Source organism: Vombatus ursinus, unplaced genomic scaffold, assembly GCF_900497805.2.
Source record: "Vombatus ursinus unplaced genomic scaffold, bare-nosed wombat genome assembly UNPS02000580.1, whole genome shotgun sequence".
NCBI lineage: Eukaryota > Metazoa > Chordata > Mammalia > Diprotodontia > Vombatidae > Vombatus > Vombatus ursinus.
In genome coordinates, this window is record NW_020940358.1 from 6,581,100 (window position 1) to 6,606,501 (window position 25,402).

The following is a 25,402-nucleotide window of genomic DNA, read 5'->3' on the forward strand; positions in this document are numbered from 1 at the left end:
CCCCGGGGTCCCCATCCCAACCAGTTTGAAGGGCCCCGGGGTCCCCATCCCAACCAGTTTGAAGGGCCCCGGGGTCCCCATCCCAACCAGTTTGAAGGGCCCCGGGGTCCCCACCCCAATCAGTTTGAAGGACCCCGGGGTCCCCACCCCAACCAGTTTGAAGGTCCCCGGGGTCCCCATCCCAACCAGTTTGAAGGTCCCCGGGGTCCCCATCCCAACCAGTTTGAAGGTCCCCGGGGTCCTCATCCCAACCAGTTTGAAGGTCCTCGAGGCCCCGCACCAAACTTTATGCCAGGACCAAGGGTTATTCAACCACAGCAATTTGAAGAACAAAGAGTAAATTCGCCACCAAGATTTGCAAATCAGAGGGGTCCAACACCCCTTCAGTTTGGGCCAAGGGGATCTGCTCCGTTTTCAGAAAAAAATGAACAGCCCCCTTCAAGATTTCACTTTCAAGGACAATCTCCACAGGGTATGAAACCTGCTCCAAGACCACTACTTGAACTTCCAAGCCATCCACCACAACACAGGAAGGAGAGATGGGAAGAAGCTGGTCCATCTGCTTCTCTGCCAACAAATGTATCCGGACAGGCCTCAGAATCAGACTCACAATGGCCGGCAACTGATTTCCGAGATGGCAAAAGTCATGAATATAGAAATCAGACTTTTGAAGGGAGACAGCGAGAAAGATTTGAAGGAAGCGCTAAAGAAAAGTCATCAGATGAACCTGAAACCCAGCTCTCAGAAAATAGACAAGGCAGAGGTTTTGAAGATAGAAGAAGGGACCGAGATCATGGGAAACCTTGGGAAAGAGAGCGTGGCCGAAATTGGAGTAGAGACAGAGAAAGAGATTGGGATAGAAACAGAGATTGGGAAAGACACAGAGAAAAAGACTCTAATCGAGATTGGGACAAAAATAAAGAGAGGAATCAAAACAGGGATAAGGATAGGGAATCAGAACGCAACAAGGAATGGGACAGAAACAGAGATAGAAGCAGAAATAGAGATCGGGACCGTGAAAGGGACCGAGACAGGAGACGGGATCGAGACAGGTCAAGAAGCAGAGACAGAGATCGAGATCGAACAAGAGAAAGGGACAGAGAACGAGACAGGGACCGAGAAAAAGACAGAGAAAGAGATAGAGGAAAAGACCGTAAAGACAGAAGTAAAAGTAAAGAGAGTAGTAGGGATTCAAAACCAGAAGAACAGAAAGAAGCTCAAAAACCAGCTGAAACAGAAGGTTCATCAACTTCTATTCAAACATAAATGTTTGAGAATAATTATACCCCTTTCTTATGACTTGTGTGTGTAAATATATGTACATATAAATGGGGGTGAAAGACTTTACATAGGGTTTGGTTGTATATACTCAACATTGCAAAAAAAAAAAAAAGGTCCCTTTTATAGCCAGCCTTACAAAATGTGTTCAAGGAAAATAGTTTTGGAAACTGCTATGAAATTAGATGGAGTGGAACCATTCTGGACTTCAACTTACTGTAATTTTGTGTACAATATGTTTTCTTACAAAATTTCACATCTTTACAATTCTGAAATGATTTTTTTACTTAACTCTTAAAAATTTCCATTTAAAATTAATACAGAAATGGGAAAAAGTCTATAAAAAGCATATTGCTTTTTTCAGATTAAAAAGTTATGTTTTCCAATAACTTGACTATTGTAAACTTTTAAGGGAACTTCATTGGACCTTAGGAGCCATACCTTTACTTACATCTCATGTGTAGTATTTCTGCATAAAAAAAAAATTTTTTTTATAGGTTTCTTAGTATGTGCTTTACAAGAGGGTCATGTATTTCTGTCCTGTGCTGATTTTACTCTAGGTGGACTGCATGTATTTATGAAGTGATTGTGAAAGAACACAGTATTAGTAGTTTGTAATTAATGGAGTGTTAAGAAATACAAAGCTTATATTAATGACTATCTTTTTTATGTAAAGGATAGTGTTCAACCAGGAAACAAACTAAAAAGAAAAATCTGACTTTTCCCCCTGATTTTTCTATTGCCTTATAAAAATATTGTTTAAAAAATCTTTAATAAAAGTAACATCCATGTGTCCAAGTAGAAATCTGTCAAGCTTTTAAATGTCAGTTCATTGGAAAATGTTTAAATTCTACAAACCACAAGCAAAAAAGAGAAATAAACCAATTAAGGATATTTTTTAAGCTGTTTCTTTGGTTTGAATAATCAGGAACATTTTGTTTGTAGAATAGTGCTATTCAAGCAGTTCTTCGGTAATTTCTAAGCAAAATGTACCTAGCTTAGAATTGTTGATATTTGTCAGTCTACCATATGGATGGTGTATTTAAAAGTTTACCACTGAAAATAGAAAAATATTTGCATAAAGTTTATGAAAGTAAAAGTGATATAAGTTGAAGTACTACAAACTAAGTGGAAAGTTTTTCACTGTGAAATACAGTATACTGCTTCTTTTCATCTATTTTTCAAGTACTAAAGTGTGAAATAGAGAAAAATCTTGCTAATTTATTTGACTGTACAAATACACTTTGATAATTTTTTTATATTTTCATAAACTACTTTTGCAAATATAAATTAGAAAATATTATCATTTGCTTCTTGGAGTCTATTACTCCACTATACATCACTACAGATTTTACAAATTTATATAGGCACAAATTTTTAAGTTCTGAAGCCATCAGCAACTTAGTAATTTGGATGATTTGTATTATAAACCAAGAGTTAGAATGTTAAATTACATATAGGTGTAAAGCTGAAACATCTAATATGATGTAAGTTTTTTTAAAAAAAAACTAAAATGTTTCTAATTTAAATATACAAATGTAAAAAAAAATCAAGTGTGTTTGTTTAGGTTTACTTGATAGAAATTCTGTAAATTGTATTTTATATTGCAAAGTATATCACTGTACATTAAAACATGGAACTTCATAGGTTTTTGTTACTGTAAGTAGAATAAACATCTACAAAATGTTTATGAATCTGTTATCATTACCTGATCTCTACCACTTTTTCTAGAAAAAATTGCAGTAGAATGTAGTAATTTATTGAATCTTATTTTCTGGACACCTTTCCTAAATTTAAGCTTAGAATAGTGCTTCAGAATGCAAATTAACTTGAATATAGACATAATTAAAACTTTGGTATATAGAATTAGCTTGTACAACAAAAAGTTTCAACTAGAATTTGACTAATCAGAACTCTTATAATAATCTAAAATTTACTCTCTTGTTTAAGATACAAAGTAAAGGGGGGAGTACAAACTAATGTCATAATTAAACATAATTAAAAGAAACAATTTTCATCTGCCCTGGAAACAGCATGGAATAGTGAAAAGAGCATTTCCTTTGGAATTGGAGGACCTATCCGGCCTCCCGTGCTCATTATCTCAAGTACATCACTTAACCCTCCTCCTGGGCCTCCCTTTGCACATCTGTATTAGGGGGTCCCTTCTGTATCCAGAGCTGGGATGTAATGGCGTGGTCTCCTGCACTCACGTTTCCCAGCCCTAGACACCTCACAAGATCCTTAATCATTAAAGAAAGCTTAATTAGTTTCAGCACAATAGGTTTTTTATGGCAAGAAAGTGGACTAGTAGAGTCTAAGCGGACTTCGAAGAAGCACATTCTATTCCCCAGTTTTTTGCTTGGTTCATAAGGTAATTCTAGAGCTGGGAGGGACCTTGGATGCCATCTTATCTAACCCCATTTGATAGTGAAGCACGCTAGTTTCTGTGGGATGTGAAAGTAGACAGTAATAAAAAAAAAGAAAATAATAGCAGCAGTCTAAGGTTTGCAAAGCACTTTATGCAAATAATTTTTGATCCTCACAACAACCCTGTGAGGTAGGTGCTGTTATATTAGTTTTACAGATGAGAAAACTGGTGATAACTTTCTCGTTGGCAGCTGGTAAGGGAGGTAGTCCTGGCTGCCTATGTAGTCCCAACCTCAGTAGCTTAAGTTTTAGTAGAGGAAACCAAAAACAGGCCTATTATGCCTATTATATTTCTTATCAAGGAACCTCACCTCTGAAACCCAAATGAAAGCAAAATAAGGCCCCCTTTAAAAAATGTAGCAACTATTATAAATGTCAAGATCTGCAGATCAAGCAACTTATATTTAGGTTGAGCTAATACGTATTTCAAATGGTTAAATTTTATTAAGAGGGTTGACCCTCAGCAATTTGGAAGATTAAGCCATGATGACACATGACAAGGATTTTGGGTAATTATGATTTGACAGGACTGGCTTCATGATTTCATTGGTAATAGGGAACTCAGTGATGAGAAAACTATCAGTATGGGTCAGCACCTCTGCAATTTAAAGTTTTAGTCTTCTAGCCCACAGTCATAGCCACTATATGTCAGAGAAAGAACTTGGATCCAGGTTAGTTTTTTTGCAAGTTTTTTGGTCTCTTGATTCCTTTGCCATCTTAAAACATTATTGAGGAGACCCCTCCCCCAGAGAGCCTTGCTTATGTGGGTTGTATTTATTAATATTTACTGTATTAGAAATAAAATGTTTTAGTATTATGAAAATAGTTTTGATCTCAAGGGCCCCCTGCAGAAGTCTTGGGTACCACCTGGGGTCTTTGGATCACACTTGGAGAACCATTGCATACTGCTTCATATACATACATATATGTACATATATTTTCACGTATATCCACACAGAAAATCAGCATTTTGTACTAAACTGTGCAGTAGAAAATAGTGAAAAAGAAAGGAGTAATCAGTATGGTCTAGATAGAATAGTAAGAGGCTTTACAAAGGAGGCTAGTCTAGAACTGGGCTGGGAACCAGAAGAGAGGATAGGTGGCTTTCAGGAAAGGTAAAAAGCAAAGAAACGTAGGTATGTAAAGCAGTAGTGACTGAAATGGCTCACTGTTCGGCTCATCAGTCTCCCAAGCTCATTCCCAACTCCTCATGCTCTCACTCCACCTATCCAGTTTTTGTAAAATCTTTTCATTTCTACTTCCCCAACAGCTCACACGTCACAACCCTTTTCTCGATTCAGACCCTCATCATCTCTTGTAATTTTCCAGAATGGGATCATGTCCAAAAAAATACATATCTTAATTGGTATTCTGGGTCCATCACCTCTTGGTCTGGAGTTGGGTAACATGTTTCATCATGAATCCTCGAACTGAGGTTGATGATTGCATTGATGAGAGTTCTTAAATCTTTCAATGTCATTTGTCTTTATAGTATTGGTATTGTATAAATTGTTCTTCTCATTTAGATATCCATCAGTTCCTACAAGTCTTCCTAGCTTTCTTAGAAACTCTCCCTTTCCTTTCTTACAGCATAATAGGATTCCATTACATTCACATACCATAATTTGTTCAGCCATTCCTCCAATTGATAGGTGCCCCCATTGGTTTCTAATTATTTGCCACCAAGAGGAAAAAAAAACAACCCTTATGGTTGGTTGTCATCCTTCATTCTCAGAGAGGACCAAAATGACATCACTATGTTAACAGTCAAGTTGCAGTGTGTCTGACTGTGGCTGATCAGAGCAATATGAGCTCAGAATGCTCAACAGGTTGGGCACAAATAGTCCATATGAACATTTAGGGTGGATTCTCTAAATTTGTGCATCTCCAGTTTCTTTTGAGCTACTACAGTTCTGTTATGCTAACAGCACAGCACCTTCTTTGATGCAGGTACACCATGCTGGGTGGTCCTTTGCCAGCATCTCCCATGTCATCCAATCCCAGGTTCTTCAGAGAGACCTTGAAAGTGTCCGCGTATCACTTCTAATGACCACCATGTGAACGCTTGCTTTTGTGTGAGTTCTCTGTAAAATAGTGTTTTAAGCAAAGGTACCTTTGGCATTCAAACAACATGTGTGCAGCCCAGCGGAGTTGTGCTCTCCACAGTAGAGTTTGAATGTTTGGCAGTTTAGTTCAAGAAGAGACTTCAGTGTCTGGTACCTTATCCTGCCAGGTGATCTTCAGAATCTTCCTAAGACAATTCAGATAGAAGTGATTCAGTTTCTTGGAATGGCACTGGTATGCTGTCCAAGTTTCACAGGCATACGAGGTCAGCACAATGGCTCTGTAGACCTTCAGTTTTGTGAGCAGTCTAATACCTTTTCTCTCACACACTCCTTCAGAGGCTCCCAAACCCTGAGCTAGCTCTGGTAATGCATGTGTCATTCTCATTATCAATGGGTACATCCCTGGAAAGTATACTGCCAAGGTAAATAACCATCCACAGTATTCAAAACTTCTCCATTTGCTATAGCTTAAGGTTCCATGTATGGATAGTTACAAATAGTTTTGCATATATGGGTCCTTTTCCTCTTTGATCTACTTGGGGTACAGATCTAGTAGTTGTGTCACTGGATTAAAGGGTAGGGATAGTTTAGTAACTTTGAGGATATAGTTCCAAATTGCTTTCTAGCATACTGGAAATACGTTGAGTGTCTAGACCAGGTTCCAACAGTGGACCACTGCCTATTTGGCCAACTTTTTGCCAATCTGATGGGTGTGACGTGGAACTTCACAGTTGCTTTGATTTGCATTTCTCTATTAGTGAAATAGGTATTTTTCATATGGCTATTGATAGCTTGGGTTTCTTCCTCTGAAAACTGTTTCATCCATCACCTTTTCCCTCTAACTCTGGTCCAAACCATCCTCTAGGCAGTTGCCAGGGTGATTTTCCAAAAGTTCAGGTGTGACCATGTCATATTACCCTCCCCCAATTGCACCCCCGGCTACTACTGCCCCCCATCATTCCGGCACCCCCCAGAGGGTGTTATCACCCACTTTGGGAACTTGTGATACAAGTCCTCATTTTACATATGAGGAAACTAAGACCCAGGGAGGTGAAGTGATTTGCCTAAAGTCACATATATAGTAAATAACAGTGGAGAGAGATTCAAACCAGACCCTCTGATTCCAAAACCATAGCTCTCTCCATTATACTCTTTACTCCCTCCCCTCCCCATTTATTTGGCTATGATTAAAGGGATAGATATGAGTATACTGGGCTTTATACTTGAGATTCCCTCCAGATTTTAGGAGAAAACTATGAAGTCAAGAAAAGTGGGGACATGTATATGTGTGTATGTATCATTTTGGCATTTTTCTTTTAAGCTTTGTTAAGCAATTATATGAATTTGTAATCATGCCAGCTTTGTGCTTGAAAATTCAAAAGCAATCTCTACAGAAGTGTCATAATACAATGGTCAAATGGTAATCAGGTGCTTATAAAATTGAAAAAAATATTTAATAAAATCTAGGAACAAATTACCATTATTAACTTTGTTATCCTGAGATTGGAATAAAATACCTTCAAGTTGCCATTTAAAAACCTTGTATGGATGGGCATTAACACAATAAAACTGATGATGCAAGTTCATAAGTAGTATGAAAGGGGAATGAAGCCAGCCAGTCAATAAACATTAAGTGCCTACTATGCACCAGGCACTACTATGCACCAGGCACTACTATGCACGCACATACACACACAAAGGGGAGACAACATATAAGGAAGGCATATAGGTGTATAAACAAGGTATTAAGGTGTTAAATTGGAAATAATCAACAGAGGGAAGGCATCAGAATTAAAAGCATCCTGCAAAGCCTTCACACAGAAAGCAGAATTTTAGCTGGTACTTGAAGCCAGAAAAGAGGGAATACATATTAGATGAAAATTAAATCCAAAAGATTTGAATTATTTTGAGAAAGAGTAGAAAGCGAAATTTACAAACGGAAAGCAGCAGGTTAAGTAATGAGTTTACCAGGACATTAAAACAACTGAAACCCTCCCACAGAAAGGTGACATGATTGTAAGACCAATGCTCTCCCTCCACACAATACAGACTAAATTTCATGTGCTGCACGTGGGCACATACATGCCAACCGTGTCGTCCCTCCGAGATGTCAACTAAATTTTTTTTTTTTTTTTGGCGGGAGGGTGTCAGGTCTGAAAACTTGGCTCTGCCGCTAAACAAAGTAATGGAGAAGCAACTGTTTCTCCGATGGGCGGGGCGAGGGAGGAGGAAGGGGATGGGCTTTTCCAGGAACCAGGCCACGGGGTGGGAACCCTAAACTTTCCAAACGTGACCTTACGTCAGTAGAGGCTGGAATTCTGCTGCTGCTATTGCTGTCGAGTTGGGGTTTGGGGTTTTTTGTTGTAGTTATTTTTTCCTGCAATCTGGGCAGAAACCACATCAGCTGGCAAAGGCCAGGAGACCTTCCTAGGCCACCTCGCCCCCAATCACCGGCTCCCCCGGCCCCCTCACTCCCCCGTCTCTGGCACAAAAGGATTGCCCTGCTCTCAAAGAACCCAGAGTCCCTAGCAGCCACTGCACGTGGGCTTTCCGTGGTCCAGTCGCCTGGCGTGGGGTGGCGTGGCGTGACGTGACACACAGAACAGAGCCGCTTTGCAGTCCTCCGGCCGTCCCGCACCACGCGCAGAAGCGTTTTTCCCTCCAGTGCTCGTTTGCACCCACGCTCAGCAGCCGCGACCTTCGGGCGCACCCCCGCCCACTCCCTACCCTCACAGCCCCGACCCGTAGTGGGGCGGCGAGGGAGTGGGAGGGAGGACGCGCGCACACTCACTACGGCGCGCGCACCGTCCCTTACCCCCGGCTAGCACATGCCCTATTCATCCCCGCCCGTAGACCTCCCAGCCCCTTATCCCGGGTCCCCTCCTCGACTTTTTAATACTTCTTCCAGTCTCTCTAGGCATAAATCCCTGTCCCCCTCCCCCTTCCTTTTTCTGTCCCCCTGAAACGGTCGTGGTCGCGGGCTGGTGGGTCAGGCGGTTGGTCACTCTGGGGTGGGCGGGGAATGGAAGAAGCTAGGTTAGCCCCGCCCCCCGGGCCACTCAGGCGGCGGGTAACGGGGGTAGGGCATTGGTAGGGTCGAGGGGGAGGGGTTACCGTTGGCTAGGGGGCGGGGCAGAATGGGCGTGCGCACGCGTGCTGAGCTCTGCGAAGGGTGAGCGGTTTTCCCTCCCCCAACGGGAGCTTCTGCTCGCATCAGTGGGCTTCCCGCGCGCGGCTCGCCGCCGCCGCCGCCGCCGTCCCGGGGTTTCTGGTGCGCGCCGTCCCTCCCTCCCTCGTTTTCTTTCTCCCCCCAGGCGCGAGCCGCTGCTCCTCCCTTCCTCCCTCCTTCCCTCTACTTTCCCTCCCCCTCCCTGACCTCCTCCTCTTCCTAGTGACTCCCGACGCGGGGAACGGGGCCTCCCGAGCCGCCCCGCGCAGGCTCCTCCCCCACCCCCTCGCTCCCGTTGCCGCTGCAGCCGCCGCCGCTGTTGCCGCTGCCGCGGCCACGCTTTGTGGTTGGGGGACGTCCAGGTGACCAAACTAGGGGGCGGGGGAGGGGTGCCCGTGTCGGCGGGGGGGCGGGGGTTTGGGACAAGCCCCGCCCCTCTCCCCACCTCCAATCGCGGGGTGAAGCTCGTCCCCAGCCTGGGTTGGGTTTGCTATTGTCCTCTGCAGAAGGTGACCCAGTGGAAGCCCCGCAACCCCCAGGTCGGCTCGGTGTTTGGAAGTCATGTCGGGTCCGGCCCCCCGAGAGCCCCACACGTCCACCCCTCTGGCGGCTGCGGCTGCTGCTGCTGCTGCTGCTGCTTCGGCTGCTTCGGCCTCGGCTGCTGCAGTCAGCGGCGCTGCTGCTTCCGACCCCGCCCCCGCGGCCGAGGGCCCTTCCAATGACACTTCGTTCGGGGAGCAGGGCCTGAGCTTCACCACCACAGACCTCAACCTGGTGGAGATGACTGAGATCGAGTACACCCAACTGCAGCACATCCTCTACTCGCACATGGAGGCCCAGGCTAACGAAGGGGAACTGGAAACCCGGCTAAATTCCGCCTTTTTCTCTGCGAGCAATCCCTCGAGCCAGGCTCAGTACCAATCCTCCAGCAGCACCAGCCAGCCCAGCTACTCCTCCAACAGCACGGGGAGCCAGTCAGTGTATCCAATCATCTGCCAGTCAGGCCTGACTTCTGATGGCAGCTTTGTGGGCTCAAACCAGTGTCTGGGACACATTGATTTCCAAGAGCTGAGAATGATGCTGCTCAGTGAATCCAATTTACCTGTGACAGTTGGCAACCAGGTAGAGAAAACACCCAACAATAGCTCTGTAGAGGTCACTGGCCACAGTGTGGTAAGAGTTAAGCATGGAGAAAATGTTGGTGGACCAAATAAAGAAAATATAGCTGTTGAAAATCTGGCTCCTGTGCCAGAAACTAGATCTAAATCTGCAGTCCGAGTTCGGCTGGAAGACAGATTCAACAGTATCCAGACAGAAATTCCCAGGTGCCAAGAGCCTCAGGAATCTGGAGTTACTCTTAACAAGTGTGTTTCAGATCTTTCATTTTTTATTTCATAGATTTTTAAAAGTTGCTTCAAAATATATTTTCATGAATTTGAGTACAAAAATGTCAAGAACGCATAAAATAACATGTTTAAATAATTATACATAACATTTTAAAATCACTTACCCTTACATTGTGCTTTACAGTTTACGGAGTTGCCTTCCTTGAATTCTGTGAGGTAGAGAGTGCAAGTATTATTATCTCCATTTTAAAATTCCCTTCCCCATACCTGTAGGGGATGTGAAATTCTCCCTGTTTATTTAAATTTTAAAATTGATGATGCAGAAACTGAGAAGAGAGGTAAAGTCACTTGCCCAGGTTCACATCAATAGATAATAATAGATTTATGTAATATTTTTAAGTTTTGCAAAATGCTTTACTCTTATTCAATCCTTGGACATTCCTGTGAGATGGGTACTATAGGTATTATTGTCCCCATTTTATAGATGAAGAAAAAGAAAAAGAACTGAGATGATTTACCTAGGTTCACAGGCCTGGGAAGTGACAGAGTTGTAATTTAAACCTAAGCTTTCTCACTCCTAGGCCCATGTTCTTTCCAGTATACCACTGAAGCCTTACATAAATGTATGAGTATGTATACACTTAATTTTTAAAAATCTTGTTTTTATTAATATCATCTGTTTTGCATCGCCTTCATTTCCAAATATATCCCTTCCATACTGTCCTTCAGTGAGCTAACCCTTGTAACAAAAAATTGAAAAAGGGAGAAAAGAGTAGTTTAGAAAAGCCAACAGAGTAATTATGTCCAACAGTACATGCGAATTACACACAGGCTCTCACCTCTGCAAAGAGAGGAAGAATATTAATTTCTCAACCATGTTGGGGTAACCTTAGTCATTATAGTCACACAGCACTAAGTCAGTGTCACTGTTTTGCTTTTTCTGGTTCTGCATACTTCACTGTATTAGTTCATTGAGTTCCCCTACTCAGAATTCTTCATAGTCACCATTTAATATTAGAGTTTCATAGTAGACCTTTACATTAATATACCATATATGTATATATACATATAAATTCAATTTGTCAACAAACTTTTTTTGTTTTTTTTTTTGGCAAGAAAAAAAGGGTTAAGTGACTTGCTCAGAGTCACACAGCTAGTGAGGCTTATGTGTCTGAGGCTGGATTTGAACTCAAGTCCTGACTACAGGACCAGTGCTCTATCCACTGTGCCACCTAGCTGCCCCTGTACCATAGTTTGTATAGCCATTCTTTAATCAGTAGGTGTCTACTTTGTTTTTATACATACACACTAATTAAAATTTGTCGTAACAGCTTCAAAGCGATGTTTTACTTAGTTTACTTAGTTTTAACAGATAATTCTGTTAAAGATATAATCAAAAGAGATAGTTTTGTGTTATTGTGATACTAAAATTAGAATGTTTTGTTCAGATTCTAGTACTTTTAAAAAAATTGTAAGATTACATAAAACATCATATCATTTGTAGTTTGAACCTTTAGTCTATGGCAATACACAAAGGGAAACAAATGTTTGAGGTAATTAGGTGATCTTGGCAAAAAATTATTTGCCTGAAAATATTTGGATATGTCAGTAGAGTTACTATTTTGATGAGCCTTTCTCCTGACCTAAATAATTGCCTCAATTCTTACTCATTTTATATCGCAAAAACAGCCATATAGACCTATTCAAACAATATTGAGGAACTTACTGTACAAAATTAAGTTTAAATGAACTATGAAATTACTCCTCATGCATACATATATTAATATACATATGGGTGTATAATATATGTGTATATTACCTGTGTATATGTATATGTATTTCAAACAGATGATAATATAGTAGATGAAGGACCAACAAGCCTTGGACAAAGGAAAACTTAATTCAGGTCCTTCCTCTTAATGCACATGATGTGACCATGGGCAAGTCACTTAAACTCTATCTTAGGCAAAACCCTAAGACTATAAACTTCTGATTTGTATCAGTGGAGAGTGTTTTCCAGACTTTTGAAATCACAGATTAAAATTATCCAAAATCTGTTAAGTTGAAATTGTCCAATTTATTTTTTGCATTTAATAAATTCAGTTAAACATTTGTTAAGCATCTATTACGTGTAAGTTACTATTTCTAATAGTACTTTGGCCTACCTGCTGGGGTAGGATTTGTAATCAGCAGGGGTTCTCCAAACTGTTAACCTTGTCACTGCCCATTTTCACTTAAGCCTGACCTTGTTCACTTCAGCCCTTCATCAGTGGTTTGAGTGAAGATATAGAGCAAATGAAGATAACAGATATGCCTTGAGTTGTTTGAACTGACTCAGAAGAGAAGAATAACTGAAACCACTAAAATAAGAAATTAGAATGCCGTGCCCCTTTTAGTGAAGAGTAAGGGGAGAGAGCACAGTCAGTGAGCTAACTACAGTCAGTAACTGTAACTGACCTGTATTTAGAAAATCAAATGTGATCTGTCAGTCAGTGACTAAAATATGTCTGGAAGAGTATCAGTTGCATATTCTTGATTTGTTTTTTCTGGGTTGTCCTTTTTGTTTTGGCAGTTTGGTAACCCTTATTCGACATCCATCTGAACTAATGAACGTTCCTCTTCATCAGCAGCAAAACAAATGTACCACATTAGTGAAAAATAAAACTGCTGCTGCTACTACTGCTTTGCAATTTACATACCCATTATTTACTGCAAATGCCTGTTCTACTGCTGGGAATTCTAATCTTTCACAAACACAGGTAGGGAAAATGATTAATGAAGCTCTGAAGTACTAACTTTTGATGGGTTGCCATGGCCAAAGAATTCACCTAAGGTGGCCAACCTACTAGCGCTGAGCCTTTCCATATTTAACTGGACTGTCCCTTGGACAGCAGACACACTCAATTGCTAGCATCATGTTCCGAGCATTTCCAGCTTGGTGGAAATGCCAGAGCTTGTGCTCCGTTCATGTACTCCTTAAGTACCCACAGTCATGCCTATGCCAGAATAAGGCATTAGAATAGGATTTTTGTAAAGGAACTTTTGATAGATTTTATTAATCATTGTCTTAATTAGGCCTTATGGATTGTATTCTTTTGGATCTGATAAGTAACTTTTTAATAAAGGTATTTGGGGAATATTTTAGACTCCACAATATTTAGTTTGCAAATTTAAAGTCTCAAAGTTGTATATCCATAAGTGTTGTTAATAGTATTTACTTCATGTTAAAGTACATTTTACTTGTGGCAGCAGAGAGGAGATTAAGATGCATATTAATAATAAAATTAATTATATTGCTATTCCTTCATTATATTCCAGAGTTCTAGTAACTCTTCTATACTTGAAGCTGCCAAACATCAAGATATTGGGTTACCCAGAGCATTTTCTTTCTGTTACCAGCAAGAGATTGAATCTACTAAACAGACATTAGGCAGTAGAAACAAGCCTTTACCTGAGCAGGTTTGGATTAAAGTAGGAGGTAAGATATATGACATAGGATAACAGAGTTTCTTTCTTTGGCTAGGCTATGCAGTAGACAGTGTAAAAATTGCATTAGACTTTGGTTTTGTCACACAACGATTTCCCATTACTGGGAAACCTTTTTAGAATTTTATCAGTGATTCCTATTCCTCTTTTTCCTACCTTCCACATGTCCCTAGAGCAATCAAATTTCATAGTTTGAGCAGTCCTTCTCAAGCTTGAGCATTTGAATTGTGCTTACCTAGTATAGCAGTGTATTGACTTGTTGGGCTTTTTTTCTTTTTAATAGTGAATTTAGTAAATAGCTAATAATGATTTTTTGTAATAATAGTTTTTATCTTCAAGTTGCTTAAAGCACATCATAGTTCTTCCTTTTTAGTTTTCTCTCCATCTCTAATTGAGGAGTCTGAAATCCTCTACAGGTAAATTGTCATTATAGCAGATATTGCAATGAGGTACTTAGTATAAAAAAATCTTTTTTTTCCAAATCATAAGTGATTGACCTTTAACAATGGTTTGGGGCTCTACTTCCAACAAGTTTTCTATGACAAATAATTCAATAGAAGTACTTTTGTCTCTCGTAGAGTAATTGGGCTCTGTACAATGAAAGTATGAGTGAATGTTCTTTGAATTACAGTTAAGAGCTACTGAGTTATAGCTGAATTCTTTGCAGCTCTTCTTTTGCCACTTTGCAGCATTTGTACTAGTAAAGAAGCCCTTTTGATGGGGACCTGTCCTCTAAAATTATGACCCTGAGATTTTTTACTTCATTTTGCCACATGGCATGAAAGTCTACCACTTAGAGATTCATTTGTGCTTTGACTTATGAAATATAAATCCTTATGAGATGTTAAAATGGTTATCAGTCTTTCAAATCTTAGTGTGAATTAGGTTGATCAGAATGCTTTCTTCCTATTAAGAAATTGAGATTCATACTAAGAGAAAGGGAATTGTTACTGGGGATAAGTTAAAGAAATTTTATAGCTTGGTATAGGTATAAGCCTAATGCCAGAGTTTGGATATGCAGACATGGAACGCTTAAGAGTCATGGTGGGAAAAAGCTCAGAAAGGGACATAAGATGATGCCAACACAAATTTGGCCTATTTTGAAGTTTTGTACAAGGTCAGCCCTATTTTTCAACCCTTGACGCTTCAAACATTTTTCATCAAGTGGGGTTCGAGGAGTGAGAGGCACAGCTTAAACTTTAAAAACCATCCAATAAAACAAAGTTTCTTAGAGCTTTTAAGGAAAGGGTTACGATAAAGGTGTTTGCCATGCCACCCCTTGCTCTTACTATATCAAATAAGAACCACTGAAAGGCTGAGTTTGTTATATTAGGGAAATAATCCTATGAAATTCATTATAATAAGACTTTACTGGCTTTTGAAGAATAAGTACAGATTCAATGTCAGTGTTTCTAATTAGTTTGTAGTAAGATCTCCTTTAGGGTTAAGAAGGTGTTACATCTCATGCCCTTCAGGTTTTTGTTCTCTTTTCTAAAAATTGCAGTAAGAATAACAATTGTAGTAATATTATATTGTGCCTTAATAAAGGGAAGGGAAGATGTTTTCTTGTTTGGAGAAAGCAATTCTGTGTATTAGGCCTTAGTTTTTCAATTTTTATTTACTCTGAATACTAGCAAATGTGAACAATTCCAACTTATGTACAATAAGTACCTAAAGATTCTTTTAAAAATAGAAACTGGAATACAAAGGTATTTCATTATTAATAGAGACATTTCAAATATAGTATTATAAAATAGACTTCAGATTTAATGCTAGGCCGCCAATTAATTTCATTGCTGAAAGGGAGTTTTTACTATAGAAGTACAGTAGTTAACTTTTAATTTATTAGTTTTGCATTGAGTTATATTCAAACTACAAAATATTAGTTTTTTCTATTTTGTACTTAATACAGAATCTAATAATGCAGAAAAATCAAGGATTAATGTATTAGGAATTCATTTAAAAGGAGAATAAAAAATTAAAGTACTACTTTTTTTCTTGTTTTGCAAAGAAGAAGCGTTATGTAAACAAGCAATAAATAAAAGAAATCGCAGTCGAATGCGTCAGTTGGACACAAATGTAGAAAGAAGAGCTCTTGGTGAAATTCAAAACGTAGGAGAAAGCCAGAGCACCACAACTTCACAGGGTGCTTGGCAGTCTACAGAATCCGCACAATCAAGCCTAGGCGACCAGACACAAAGTGGGCAACAGGGTGGACGCTCTCAGCGCAGGGAGAGGCACAATCGAATGGAAAGAGATAGAAGGTAAGTAATGTGATTTAGTAGATTTTATTCACAAAATTATTTCGAAAGCATTGGTTTCTCATAATCAATGAGCTTTTGAACCATTTTCTGTTTATTAGGACCTTAATTAAAGGGTAGGCAATAACATTTTTTTTTCTTTAATAGTAGTTTTAGTAAAATGGTAAGGGATAAGATTGAAACTAATGGCTGGAATATTGGTAAAGTAAATTCATAGATTAAATAAACCCATCTGTATTATTCATATTCCTAATCCCTTTCATCTTCTCCCATAATCAAGAGTTGGCCATTTTAATTGATTTTTAAAATTGTACTTACTTCACTGAAGTTTGATTCCAATGCATCATTCTAAAATGGCAGTGACTCTGAGTTCTCAAAGGCTATGCAAGTCCTTCACACAGGCTCTGGCAAATCCTTCAAAACTTGAAAGACTTTGGGTCTGGTTCTGATGACCATTTCTTGTCTGAGGACAAGCCTAGCTAAATCTGGAGAAACTCACCACCAGGCAACTGCAGGATAATTAATTTTTTGACCATAGCTCACATCATATGCCACATTCTTCATTATGATCTACTCCTCCTGCCCCCAACTGCTAGTATCCTCTCCAACTCCCAACTTAACTTTGTACTTATTGTGTATATTTATTGTATATACTTAATATGTACATGCTGTTTTCCCCTACAGAATTTAAGTTCCTTGAGGGCAAGGACTATTTAGTGCTTGGTACATAATAAGAGCTTATTAAGTGCTTTTTGATTGATAGCAACTCATAGACTTCCCATGACATTGCTCTCTTGGTTCTCCTACTTGTCTTAATCTCATCTTCTCAGTCTCCTTTGCTGATTCAGTATCCATATCATACCTCCTTACTGGTGGGTATATCTCAACTATTTGTCCTGGACTCTCTTCTCTCTCACTTGGTGACCTTATCAGCAACCCTGGGTTTAAATATCCTTTTTATGCAGCTGTCCCTCAGAAATGTAAATTCATTCCCACTCTCTCTTGAGTTCTAGTCCTACATCTCCAATTGCCTCAAACTCAACCTGTCCCAAAACTTACCTATCTTCTGAAATTCCTTGTTTATGTCAAAAGTGCCACCATCTTTTTAGTCATCCAGGTTCAAAACATTGAAATTACACTTTCTAGACTTCCTACTTTCTTATCCCACATATCCATTAAGTTGTCGCTTCTGTTTTCACAACATCTCTAACATCCATCCCATCATTCACATAGCTGCTATTCTAATTCATACCCTCATTACCTTTTGCCTGTACTCTTGCAATAATCTTCTTAATTGGTCCCTGCCTCAAATCTTTCGTCCATTGGCCACAGAGATGCCAAAGTATAGATCGACCTACGTATGGAATAAATTTCATTGGCTCTCTATTGCCTTTAAGGTAACACGTGAACTGCTCCAGTTTTAAAACCCTTCATGGCTTTGCCCCATCTTACTTTTCCAGTCTTAATGTACATTAATCCCCCTCCCCAAATGGTCCAGCCAAAATAGCCCTTTTACAGTTCTTCACATATGATATTAAATCTTCAGTACCTTTGTACTGACTGTCCCCGTGCCTGGAATACATTTCCTTCTTTTCTTCTTAAAATCACTTGATTCCTTCAAAGGTCAAGTCAAACACTACCTTCTACATGAATCTATCCAAATCTCTCCAATTGCTAGTGCTGACTTCTTTCAAATCTTGTATTTATCTTGTATGTACTTATGTGTATATATATTGTGTCCTTTGGTAGAATGTAAGCTCCTTATGGGCAGATACTGTTTCATTTTTGTCTTTGTATCCCCAGTCATATAGAAGGGGCTTAATAAATGTTTGTTGACTGATTGATTGGTAGAGAGATTGCAGTCTGCATTGGTGGAGGCAGTATCCACACTGATGAAATCACAGATCCTTCAAATACTGTCTTGTTTAATATTTGAACATATAATAATAGCTGCCTACAGATGTCACTTAAAGGTTTACAAAGGACTTTTAACATATATTATCTCATTTGATCCTCACAACAATCCTGTGAGATGGTACTACAATTATTATCATCATTATTTTACTGATGAGGAAACTGATATTCAACAAGATTGCCTTCCTTAGGTTTATACAGCTAGTTAAGTGTTGGAGGTGGGATTTGAACCTAGGTCATTCCTGATTTCAAGTCTACTCTCCCCTCCATCACATTGCCATCTTTATATAAAGACATAGATGTATAAAAATTTTCACAAATTCAAAGTTGAATCTTATTGTTCTAATGCTTAATTGAAGTAAGTTCCATTATAAAGGAGAGCTGTATCAGGTTCATATAAGCTATAGTTATTTTCATGGTAGTTATTGTACTTTTGCTTTCATAAGCACACCAAGTGTCTTGTGATATGTTTCTTCTTGCCTGTGAGTATGCAATGAAGTCGTCTCCAATTTCTCTGTAGGGAGAGCTGTGAACCGTAATTTAATTTAGCTTCAACTTCTTATGTCTTCTGGTTTTATTACAGTAATAATGACAATGTGAATGTGTTTCCTTCCTGCAGTCTTATATCAATTCAGTTGATGGACAAAGATCTTGTACTTATGATACCAGTAGTTAAGTTGATGTTTGTAGATGGCATGAAAATCATGTGATTCTTAGCACCCTATAGTCCCTTTTCTGTCACTTGGCTACCCTTACACTGTGGAATTGGGAGGAGGCTGCCTAGGACTGAGGACTATTTTGCTTTTTCTTTGTTTCATGGCTTGTCATGGCTGAAGAATTAATGACCTAATGGTCATTCAGCTGGTGGTGAGCCTTTTGTGTTCTTAGCTAAGCTGGTCCTTTGACAATGGGAGTGATCTGTCATAGGATCGTATTTGAAACCTTTCCAGTCTGGTAGAATCTGCCAGAGTTTGTACTTCACTGATATACTCTTTAAGAACTCAGAATATCCTTGAATCTCTATAAGGCATTGGATAAAGAGTTTTCCAGAGGATGAAGAAGAACATGACAAGAGACTTCTAAACCAAGTCAATATATGTATGTGTATACAAAGATATAAATATACACATATGTTCATATGTGTATGGATAAGTATGTATGTCATGATACTCAGTGACTTCGTTATGAAGATGGGCATGGGGAAGGGTTGCAAAATGTTTTGCAACAAATGGTTTGGAATTAAGAGAGTCTAAAGTCTCAAAGATAATTCCAAAGCATTGTCTATATTTCAACAAATACTTTCTATAGGGAAAGGTTTTTAAGAGGTACACCAAAGAACTTCGCAGAAAATGAAATTGACCAATATCTTATAGTAGTGTCTGAGTCGTTTCTGAATTTGCATTCTTTGTAGAATTGAACCATCAATTAGAGCAAAGATCAAAATCAACATCAAATTGAAAAAAGGATAAAGCTAAAACAACACTATATGCAGTTACAGCAACTGAAACCCAACCTATTTGAACAAACTTTTGACTCTGAAAAATGGGAAATGACTACAGATAAAGATATTGACTCTGATTATCATCATTTCTTAGAGAAAGACCAAATGCTATAAATATATTAAGAAGTTTGGCTTTTTTTTAAGTCCTAAAATTGCCTCATCTAGTGAACATGTTTGATGACCTAGTGAAGCAGAATCAAAACAGCCATGGTCAACATGAATTTTCAGTACAGAACATTATATACAAAGCAAAGGGGAAGTTACCTATAACATTGCCTCACAAAACCGTTAAATGTAGCAAAAGGGAAAATGAGTCTTCAGAAAGCTGTGCATGAGATCCAGTTGCACCAGTTCATCCTAATAGCATTTATAGATGAAACTAGAAGGAAGATAACAAATAAAATTTAAAAAGCAACAGATTTGCCAGCCATTCTGGCAGTAGAACCCATTACATTTGGACTCTTTTCATCTCAGTACTTGATGAAGATCGAGAGCTGGCACTTGAGAAACTGACATTGAGAAGAGTGGCTGGGTCTGCTGAAGCATACACGGAAGAACTCTTCTTGAGGCAACACAAATTTTAAGAATTTTCAAGATTCATAAAATGGGGAAAGATAACAGAAGAGTGGGGGAAAATCCTTTATGGTACTATTACCAAGAAAAGACAATAGTATCAACAGTTACTGACTGACCCATTTCCCTACTTTATTATTCTGATGAGAATGAAACCTATTAAGGGTGTCCTTGATAAATCAAATTTGAAAAGGGACAGGAAGACTCACAGACTGTTTTCTAGGATATTGCCTCTTCATTCACACAACTGACTGAACAGTGTAGAGAATACAAGGACCAACTGTATCTTATTACAAAAATTATTTGACTTGGTAGAGCAGAACACAGATTTTAAAATTCCATTTAAACAATGTATGTATTAAGATCATATGCGATTCCTTGATAGATGTAACCACTGAGGTAATTTTGTTCAATGAAATAATGATTATCAAACGAAACATAAAACAAAGGAAATGCCCTGGCCAAAGGTTTTTTACTACCATCATTGAGGATGTCCTGAACAAATTCCAAAAGGAAGATTGAATCCCTGTGGATGATATTAAACTGATTGCACCAAGCTCCAGAATATTACAGGCTTTCCATAATGAGATGCATTGCTACAAAAGAGATTGGCAAAGAAATCTACATAAGATAAGCCAAGTGGATAAAGAATACATATTGCCCAGGTTATGACATATAGGTGGATGGTCAGCCCATTAAGTTGGTCACTATTTATATCCTGGATAAGGCACTACATGGACAGTTTTTGGGGGCCAGAACTGAATAGAAGGAAGAGCATGTGCTTAACTGCATTTGGGAAATTATACATTGCCTTCCGTGATTCTAAGCTGTTCCCTGACACACAAACCCATTTTTAATACCAATATTCTCCAGGTGATGCTTTGTGACTGTGAATGATGGAATACCTCAATCTCTGAAGAATGATACTTGTGGATGATCCAAAGGGTATTGGAGAGATTCATAGTGGGCTTTGTAAGTAGGCTGTGTGTATTACCAACGATGACTTGCCTGCGAGAAGTACAATAAAATATCATATAGAAAATGTATACTTGGAAAAGGAGATGGGATTGTCATGTAGCAAAAGTGAGTTATCCAGCTGGTTGGTTCATGTACAACCCTGGTACCCATAAGAAGTTAAGGCCTAGGGGCAGCTAGGTGGCACAGTGGATAGAGCACCAGCCCCAGAGTCAGGAGGACCTGAGCTCAAATCCAGCCTCAGACACTTGACCCTTACTAGCTTTGTGACCCTGGGCAAGTCACTTAACCCCATGGCCTAGCAAAAAAAAAAAAAAAAAAAGAAGAAGAAGTTAAGGCCTAGAAGAAGACCTGCGGTGTTTTGTGCAAATCTTCCATGGTGGATTTACAGAAGGATATATGAACAAGAATCACCCAAAATGAGACATTTCAATATGCACTGGTGGAGGGAATACCCATGTTGATGACATCATGAAGACATATAGGGCACAAGCATATATTAATCACTTCAGGGCTTCAGTAGCCTATAAGTTTTATATAAGTAATTACAAATGTATCCTTTGAGAGGCAGTGTGTCATAGTGGATAGAGGGCTGGCCTTGGACTCAGGAAGACCTGGGTTCAAGTCTTCCCTTTGACCTGTACAACTGGTGTGACTAGTGGGCAAGTCACTTAACCTCTCAATGCCCCAGGCAATTTTATTATACAGTAAGTTGCAAAAAAGTTGTTGACCTGCATCAGTGGAAGGAATTTTCACACTGGGAGTGCTATGCACTAATGAAATCACAGATCCAGATTTTAAAAAACAAAACCAAAAACCTTTTCTTTCCTGGGTATCCAGTTGAACCTCAGTTATATAGTTGTGCCTCTAGACCTAGTGAATTGCTCACTTGCTTTATGGATGTGGTTAGGAATATGCAGATTTGCAAATGGGGCCATGTCATATCCATTTTCACAGTGCCAGCATCCTTAAGACTCTGGATACTGATGAACCAAAAATTTGGAAGTTACATTGTAGTCTAGAGATACAGTGCAAGTTAATTAAACTTTGCTTCTACTAAGTGATACTATGAATAAATATATTTCTATAGACTGTGGATAGCCTACATTCCTCATAGTTTTGTAACGTGGAATAATCTTTAGAGATAAACATACTTCAGGTCTGCATTTAGCGTAGTTGGATTGCTGTGTAGTACCTTAGTACCATTATATATTACCCCATCGACCTGAAAGCATTAATTGACCTCTAAAAAGTGGATAATTTTGGAAGTACCTTATTAATCTACAAATTCTACTTTCTTCAAATTTTATGTGGATTAATCTAACCCTATCCAACAAACATTTATTAAGTGCCTCTTCTTTGCTGAGTGCTGATGAAATAATCTATTATTTAAATATCAAGCTTTGAAAACCATAGTTTATAAATTGTTTAAAAGTTTAGAATATTAGCAGAATCAACTTCTCTAATATGAGAGAAATACAAATTAATGCAACTTTAAAATACTAACTTACAACTAGCACTATGGCAAAAATAATTGAAAATGCAATGTTGGTGGGTTATAGGGAGACAGGCACTCTGCTACATTGTTGATGGGACTGTTAGATTGGTGTAGTTTTTTGGAAGGAGCAATTTGGCAAAATATAGAGCCGCAAAAGTGATCTTTGAGACAACTGGTCCTCAGCATTCCATTCCTGAGACATATCCTAAAGATGCCATTAAAAGAAAAAATAATCTATCTGTACAAAAAAAATATTTGTAGATGGTCTATTTGTAATCATATATATGCAAGAAATGGAGAATGTCTAAGTAAATCATGCAATGTTCATGCAGCTGAGCATTATTGTGCTATAAAAATAAGTTTGAAGAATAAAAAGAAATGGAAATATTTGTATGAAGTGATGCAAAGCAAGGTCAACACAATAAGAACAACATACACATTGATATCATCTAAAAACAATAAAGACAACAACTTTAAGTATACAAATAGATTGAGAAGGGGCTATAGAAAAATACATTATTGTTTTTTTAATTATGTTTTTTCAGTGAAAAATGTATATAGTTTTGACTTTAAGGCTTCAAATGATTTGTTTGTATTTGTTAAGTTTATAATAAAATTTTTTTTAAAGAAACATCATTTTAAATGGCTAGTTTTATTTAGTTTCTTTCATGACTACTTTGGGTTTTGAATGCAGGCGCAGAATTCGGATTTGTTGTGATGAATTGAATCTTCTAGTTCCATTCTGCAATGCTGAGACTGATAAGGCAACAACTTTACAGTGGACAACAGCATTCCTGAAATATATTCAGGAAAGACATGGAGATTCTCTGAAGAAGGTTAGTAATTAGGCCAAAGTAAGTTTTCATAATTTCACTCTAAAAGCCCACAAATCATTAAAAGTGCTTGGCCTTCTTTATATTACCAATTATTTTCAAATTGGGGTCTTTTATTATTTTCTGAAATATTGCCATCAGGATATTAGCTATAATGTCAGGGAATAGATACACATTAATAATGTTGTTACTTAACATTTACTAAAAGCGGAGAACTGTAGCTAGCTAACAATATGTAGCTAACAATACATCAAATTTACAAATACAAATTTGCAATATGTTATCAGAGTTAATTGGTTATTAAAAACTACAAATTTTTGAATGCCTCCTATGTGTAAGCTACTGTTAGGTGCTCAGGAGATGATACAGAAAAATAAGTCAGGACATTGCCCTAAGAGAGTTTGAAACCTAAATGGATGTGAGACGTATATACATAGAAAAAATTAACAAAAGACGGTGATAATTGTTAAGTATCATATAATTGTTAAATATCAAAATAGTACCGACAGTAAATTTTCCATGGGGGATCTCTTTTAGAGTAATCTGGAAAGGCTTCAATGAAGTATGAGTCACAAATGTACATATTAAATGTGCTTTAGTTGTAGCATTTATTATGTAGTTGGTATTTCACTTACTACTGAATTTGGATCCTCAAAAATGATGTTTGAATGCTAAAATTTGTATTTGGCAGTCTTGTCAACTCCTTTGTGTTTTATACTAAATTTATTTTTGCTGAAGTGGTTTTATTTCGACTGTGCCATGTTTTGTGATGGTTATGTTTGCTGTAGATTTTGATTATTTGCTTCTGCTACTCTGAGGGTATGGTTGTCAGTCATACTAAGAATGATGGGCCCTGGCAGACCACACCTATAGGACAGCGATTTGTAAAATAGAATACAAACTTATTACTTTACATTGAAGGAAATACGTGTTTAATCTACTAATTATTACTGGACAATGTACCCCACTTTCGCATAGGAATTTGATTTGGTAACTAAAATTAGACATTTATTTACCAAATACGAAATTGAAAGTATTAAAGATACGTCTAATATGGTAAAGCCTGATAGATCCCCCTCTCCCATTACAGGGCCTATACTTGTTCAGGCTACAGAGAAACCACCGACAGATAGGGCATCCCTCTCTCGGACAGTGCTTGCTTGGGGTGAAACCAACAGTTTGTTTCTTCTTCATCTTCCTTTTTATGTTGTCCATATTACTATACAAATCTCATGAATCACACCATTTCATCCATTTCCTGGTTTTCATCTTTATAGTTGACACTCTTAACCATATTATGTATTAGTTGTGTCGGATTTATGTCTATGTAAAGTGTTATACTAGTTTATAATGTGTCTTATGCTGTAGCGTATTGATTTATGTTTATTTTTAATTAAGTGAAGTTTTTAATCCTTTTGAAACTTTTATTGGTTTAATAAACATTTTAGTGTTCAGTTTTGCAAATCTACCAGATGTCCTTAATACCTATGTAAGGGATATGTAATTCTTGCCTGCTTTTAATAGAAATGAGAACGAGGTCATTACTGGTATTATAATTTGGTAATATGTATAATGCTTGCCAAACATCTGAAATTGGACACATACATCCACCTCTTCGTAGCTTGTTTAAGAAAATAGTTTTATTTTTGCCTCTTTTTTTTTTACCAGTTGTTTCTATATTCTCCTTCCACTGAACCTTTCCTTTTTAAAAGAAAACAGTTAAACAATATCAACTGACACAGCAATAGCATTTCACAACATATACCACATTATTTATCTATATTCCCTACCTCTCCACTGAAAAGGAAATCGCATTTCCTTATCAGTTTTCTTTGTCCCAGATTATTCATTACAGTTCATCATAGATTAAGTACTTTTTAGTGCTCTTTACATTATTGTAGTCATTGTATATATTATCCTCTTGGTTTTTCACTGTATCACTTTATATAATGCTTACCATATTTCTCATACTTAAGTTTCTCATACTTGTTCCTTACTCTTATTCCATTACATTCATATACTACAGTATAGGCATCTGTTCCCAATTAACGGGCAACCATTTTGCGTTCAGTTTT

At 38.3% G+C, this 25,402-nt stretch overlaps 2 protein-coding genes across 2 annotated transcripts in view; both read left to right on the top strand.

Moving 5' to 3' along the window:
• Positions 1–1,427, top strand: part of DIDO1 (death inducer-obliterator 1) — a 63,132-nt gene extending 61,705 nt beyond the window's left edge. The window contains exon 17 of the mRNA XM_027850063.1: positions 32–1,427. Within this exon, the coding sequence (XP_027705864.1) occupies positions 32–1,266 (1,235 nt within the window). The 3' untranslated portion in view covers positions 1,267–1,427. The remainder of the gene's footprint in view (positions 1–31) is intronic.
• A 6,552-nt stretch (positions 1,428–7,979) lies between these two features.
• TCFL5 (transcription factor like 5) lies at positions 7,980–24,633 on the top strand. The gene is given in 13 exon segments (XM_027850278.1): positions 7,980–8,060; positions 8,203–8,577; positions 8,625–8,767; positions 8,813–9,085; positions 9,164–9,403; positions 9,459–10,304; positions 12,859–13,045; positions 13,605–13,764; positions 15,784–16,036; positions 23,189–23,330; positions 24,418–24,525; positions 24,527–24,571; positions 24,574–24,633. Coding segments are annotated over 13 exon segments (2,913 nt in total).
• Positions 24,634–25,402: the final 769 nt, after the last annotated feature.